Source organism: Polyodon spathula, chromosome 6 (genome assembly GCF_017654505.1).
Source record: "Polyodon spathula isolate WHYD16114869_AA chromosome 6, ASM1765450v1, whole genome shotgun sequence".
Lineage (NCBI taxonomy): Eukaryota > Metazoa > Chordata > Actinopteri > Acipenseriformes > Polyodontidae > Polyodon > Polyodon spathula.
The window spans coordinates 19,096,528-19,102,677 of NC_054539.1; the positions used below are offsets into that span (position 1 = coordinate 19,096,528).

Here is a 6,150-nt window from a genome sequence, read left to right on the forward strand (position 1 = left end):
TGTTCAGCTGTACTATAGGGAACAAGCAATAGACAAGTGTGAACCGCATGTGAATGTCTCTACTCTTCTAGTTTTACATGTTTCTGTGGGTGCTATGGATACCAATCACACTGAAACCCAACATTATTTGAAGCTGCCAGATAACTTCTATGGTAAGATGTATCAGTTATGCTAGTAAGCTATAGGAAAATGTTAAAGTAACATATTCAAAATCATTAACTATATTTTCTCTACATTTCCTTGATTTACTAAAACTTCACTCCATGTTATTACTGGTCTGAAATGTATTACTGTGTATTTAAGAACATTCATATAGAAACAGAAGACAATGCAGGAAAAAAAAATCTAATTAGTACAATACAGTACAATACTGTATTGTGTAGGAGAATGAATGGGGGAAATCATTGAGCCTTGTTTTATTCTGATAACTATTTGTTTAGATATTTATTTATAATACATATAATATTGTATACTGTGTATGATACTAGCTGATATCTGCTCCATGTGATTTTGACCTTGAGTGGGGTGGAAACCAACATGTATCTTACTCAGCAACCTATCCTGCATTTTATCTAATATGTAGTTAAATAAGCATTTGTATTTAAAAAAAATAATAAAAAATAAATAGAAGAAAACAGAAAACAAATCTTAGTGTGATGTAATTTCCATCTGATACAAACTACCTGATACAAGCCATCGGATACAAAGAAAAATAAATATCAGTGTCTACTATATATTAATGACTTTATAAGGTAGGCAAGGTCAAATGTCTTGTATTAATCTTATAGAAATGTTCAAGGAACGATGATACAGAATTGAGGAGTAATGTATATGAAATTAATTTGTATTTTAAACAATATGTTAGAAATTAAAGTAGCATAATATGTATAAAAATAATCCCTGTATGCTTTAATGGAAATACAAAATGTCTTACTGCCACCTGGCATTATGTTTCAACGCCATGCGAGTCATACAATGCAAATAAACATTTATGTCATGTTCAGAATATACCAATAATATATAAGGAACAAATATATTAACTGTATTTCTGAGTTTGAACAGTATCAGTTGTTTATTTTAGAAGAACACTAAGTAATTTGCACAAAGTAGAAATATAAATAACATTTATTCAGTATCTTTCATTCCTTCATGTAGCAAAAAAAGCAGAAAAAAGCAAAAATCAGCTAAATAAAATAATAATAATAATAATAATAATAATAATAATAATAATAATCAATTTTACCTTTAGGTCATCTATTACTTTTGTTGTCATTTAACCTCAAAAACAAAGCGTGTCAGTTATGAGGGGAAGCAGGTGGTTGGTTAATAACTGAAAGAAGATGTTGAAGGGGGAGGCAATTTCACTCTCCAGGTGGAATGACCTCGCTTGTGCAACCATAACAAACTAATGTATGGCATACAAACTTGCAGCTTTCATTAACCTATTCTGATGCCCTATATAACAGGCTTTTTTTTATGTTTGCTATAACGAGTTTAAAAACTGCCCCTGTGAGACCTACACAGAGAACTGAAGAGCACAACACATAAGATTTATGGATTATTTCATTAGTTGTACTGTAACTCCTTTCACTGATATAAGTTCTCCGTTCTCCAACAATGATTTTACCCTGCACTTCAGTAATGGTCTACAGCAGGGGTCTCCAACCTTGGTCCTGGAGAGTCCCAATCCTGCAGGTTTTATAGTTGTCTTTACATCATCAATGGCTGAAGAGCTGGAAAACTTGTTAACCTTGACTAATTAAGCCAGTAATTGGGGCAATTAAGTAACATAGCTCAGTTGAAATGAAAACCAGACCATTTAGCTCTCCAGGACCAGGCTTGGAGACCCCTGGTCTACAGACTAATGCAGTTTTTTAATACAAACAAGGATGGACAAATCCGATTTTCTTGCACCCAGTCCTGTTTTTGTAGAACTACTGTACAGTTACCTTGGTAAATATGATCAAGTGCCAGCAATTGGGCCCTATTGAAAAAATATAGTGTTTTGGGATGGTACACAATAGCATTTTTTATTTTATTTTATTTTTATTTTAAATTAAGAATCTGCATTTTTTTTTTTTTTTACCCTGTTTTCTCCCCAATTTGAAATACCCAATTTTAAGCCCGGCCCACTGCTGCAATCTCCGCATTGACTCTAAACTAATAAGGGTATACTGTTTTTGTACTTATTTTTAGTATCCCTACCTCTGCCAAGTGAAGAATTTATTATTACATTAATAGTACTAGTTGTTGTTTTAATGACCAGTCCTTCATCTAATATAATTAGTGCTTACTGTAGGAAGGTAATCTTCTACATGAAGAAAAAGTCCAAGGTTAATAAAATTTTAATTTTTTTGGACCTTATAACAGTCAGAAATCTTTAGGGCTTAACAACTGCAGTTACAAGTTAATGTGTCTGTTTATGGAATCATTCGCTGTGGTTTCTTTCAGAATTGGATTGTCTTGAGCGGGAATTCTCATTTTGCTTTAGGCTGCCAACAATGTGCGATGCGTTCATCCGTTGAAGCACAATGCATATGAACCACAGAATGCTAAATGATTTTGTATAATTGTTTTTATTACGGTTTATGAGATCCTGGGCAATATACTATTTACCACAGTTTTACATATGTTGATATCATTTCCACAGATAATTTAATCCTGTCCTTCAGCCTGTCAATGGTGGCAGGCCTGACGATTGGTGCTGTCATTTGTATCCTCTTGACATGGCTGTCTCGGCGCAGAGCCTCAGCCCGCATCTCCAGACGAAACCCCAGGCAGTCGCGGACCTCCCCTCACAGCTTCCTGCAGAGCCGCTCTGGGTTCTATCGACACAGCAGCTATGACCGAAGGAGCAACAACAGCCTGGCTAGCGCAGCTCTCACTTTCCAGCACCAGACCTCTCTGGAGCAGGCTGACCCATTTGCCCGGAAACCCAGCTTTAGGGCCTCAACCTTTCAGCCGCTGCTTCAATGCAGCCAGATCGCCCGTGAGGCCGAGGAAGGGAGCCAAACAGCACTCCCAAGAAGTAACACTGGTTCCGCTGTCAACGTGGGCGGACTGGCCCGGCCCGACTCCTTCTGGTCTAATACCTGGTCAGGTTTTTACTCCACACAGACCCCACCGCCTCCCTATGAGACTGTTATTCGAGCTTTCCAAGAGACTTCCACTTGAGTTCCAGCAATGAGAAAGAGAGAGAAAGCATTACTAAATGTATTTAGTCTAGTGCCTTGTAGTTTATGGTATCATAGAAAGTTGAGACTTGACATTAAATTACATCAACCAGGTATTAAAGCTCTAGAAGTATTATACTGTAGAACATAGTTTGGAGAATGGGATATGGTATGTTTGTTATTTTGGTTGTCTATGTCCTTGTATTATAATATTTTTTTAGAATAAAATTGTAATAAATGTCTTTATTGAGAGATGTTTTCTATGCAGCTCCCTGTCCTTGAGTGTCTCATCCTTACACTGCTCTGAGCGACAGTTGCTTAGTCTTATGCACAATCAAGCTTGGGCATCTGTGAGATAGCGCCATCTAAAATGACAGTCGGTGCAAATGTTTTTATTTTGAGTCAAAAACAATCAGAACTAAAACCTCCAAAACTTACAATTACTTTTACTCTAAAAACGACTTTGTAAAATGGTATTAATTTCTGTAATAATTTCTGTGTATTTTTTTTTTTACACTTTTGCTTATTTTTGTACAGATAAGGTCAACTATCAAAGTAATTCCCTCTATTAAACTGCATTGCTATTAAAACATTGAATAATTTTGAACTTACCTTTGTGTTTTTTGTTAGGCTTGATTACTCTGAAAAAAATAGACTTTCCATCTGAATATTCTGAATATTTTAAATACAGTTTAAAACTCTGTGGAAAATCTACTAGCTACCATGTATACCATTGCTTTTGAAAACCAATTCATTATATGTGTCTGTTTCAGTAATATTGTTACTTGGTTCTCTAATCAGTTGCTGTAGTACAGGATTTGCAGCTGCTGGACATCTACCTCATCACCAAGTCAGTCCTGGGAATACCAAGACAGGCATCCCAAAGCCTGTAACCCCTTACATTAAATAAATTAGCTGTGGATTCCTGTAGTTAAAAGACTATATACACGCTATTAAACAATTTTTGAACAAAGATTCAGCATAAACCGATCATTTTCATAATATTTAATTAATAAGTAATTCATATACTGTTATATGTGTTCTCTTTAATTTTCTACTGTCATTTAAGCTTAGATCATTATTTGCCATGCTTACTATTCCAGCAAAAATACTTTTGAAAAGACTCATTAGGGCTGATTGTGGAGAAGAATATTTTAGAAAAGAGGTTCCACTCTAAGGAAACTGTTAGACTTGCATTGGGAAAGGAAGTTTGGTACATGTAGTTGTGGATAAATAATTTTTTTTTTTTTTTTTTTTACACACAAAGCAAAATTGCATTGAAAAATCAATACATTAGAATGTAAAAAGGTTTACAGCACCCATGTGGCCTCAATATGGCTCTATCATGTCTAGTCTCTAATAGTTTTCACACTTTAGAGCACTGCTAAGTGTGAACTAAAGCAACACCTGTTGTGTTCCCACTTACCTTAATGCATCTTTCAGTGTGACAGGCTATTGGATTAGCTAATCTAAATCCTGGGGTAGTTTCAACTTTGCATTAATCACTACCAGAATAGTTTCACCCCTCATTAGCATGTGTACACAAACTAAGCCACATTAAAAAAAAAAAGGATTTTGCATGAGTCATACATATACAATGTGCTTTTCACAGGCGCAGCTCAAACAACTGCACTGCGGAGTCAATTCCAGCTTTAGTGTCTCTACACTGAAGAAAAACCAAACTGCATCAAATGTGGGATTAGTTTCTAGCGTGAACAGAACAGTGAGCAAAGCCACATTAACTACTGGATTTGTTACCAAATTCAACTCCTGGATTCATGTTGCTCAAGTGTGAAAAAAAAGTATTAGTCCAGCAGTCAGTCGAACTATAAGAGGTATTAAAGTAATTGTGAACGAAACAGGCTGCGAGTCTTGCTTCACTGACAGATATGCAAAGAAAACTGTTCCTCCTGCAGCCTTCTTAATAAACCTGTTGGAAATATTTAAGTACAACTGGAATTACGCTTTTTAGCAGCTTTTAGTCTCATGATTCATGAACCAGTATGACCAGTTAAAAACCAAGTTATGCTTGTTCTTTTTTATATACTTATATTACATATAAACAAACAAAATCTAAGGAAAGCCGTTACAGGACACGTACCCCACCCTCCCAATCATACTCTTCAAGCCACCCCCCAGCCATAGAATCTGACAAGTAAACAATTTAAAACAAAGATAATTATAATAACGGTTATAAATATCAAACTCAATATTTAAAAAAAAATAAACAGAGAAATAGATAAAACAATGATAGTGTTGAGAAAGTTATTTATTGATTGGTTAAGGCAACAGTACTCTAGAAAGTAAAAAAAAAAGAAAAAAAAAAAGGAATTACAGACGATATCAGATTCTGTGGTTTTATCGTGAAGTCTTGCAGTCTCTCGAGATGCAGGTTCAATTAAGCCTGTATGTGAGACATTTGTCTTGTTTTTCCAGTTTTGTAATATTACTTTTTTGCTATTGCAAGAGAGAGAAGTAGAAATGTGGACTGTTAGAAGGATATCAAAGACGGAGAGATCTCCAATTAACCAAAGGGTTGGGGATACTGGGAAACCTGGAGCCACTGCTACACCACGATGTGAGAAATATTTTACTATTTCCTTAATCTTATTTTATTTTTTTAAGACAAATCCGTAATATAACTCACTTTCTCTCAGATATAAATACAAATTTCAGTAAATAAAAAAAAAAAAAAATAGTAAAATATTTTACTATTTTCCTTAATCTTATTTTATTTTTTAAGACAAATTCGTAATATCTCACTTTCTCTTAGATATAAATACAATTTTCAGTCCAATATAGAAATAATAAAAGTCAGCCCCGCGAATTTGAAATTAAAAATATATTAATCGTAAATAATAAAATAATAATTAGTAATACATAAATTGTGTATACTTTGTTTAAAGGTGAATTTCTTTAGTAAATGGTCAAAAGTCATGTTACCATTAACAGTACAGTACGGCAAAAGGAAATCCCG

General features: G+C 34.5%; 1 protein-coding gene across 1 annotated transcript; it reads left to right on the forward strand.

The window, feature by feature from the left end:
• myct1a (myc target 1a) lies at window positions 1-3,777 on the forward strand. Its single transcript, XM_041252416.1, has 2 exons — window positions 1-152; window positions 2,651-3,777. Exons 1-2 carry the CDS (start codon window positions 95-97, stop codon window positions 3,172-3,174), a joined length of 582 nt encoding a protein of 193 aa, XP_041108350.1. The 5' UTR covers window positions 1-94; the 3' UTR covers window positions 3,175-3,777.
• Window positions 3,778-6,150: the final 2,373 nt, after the last annotated feature.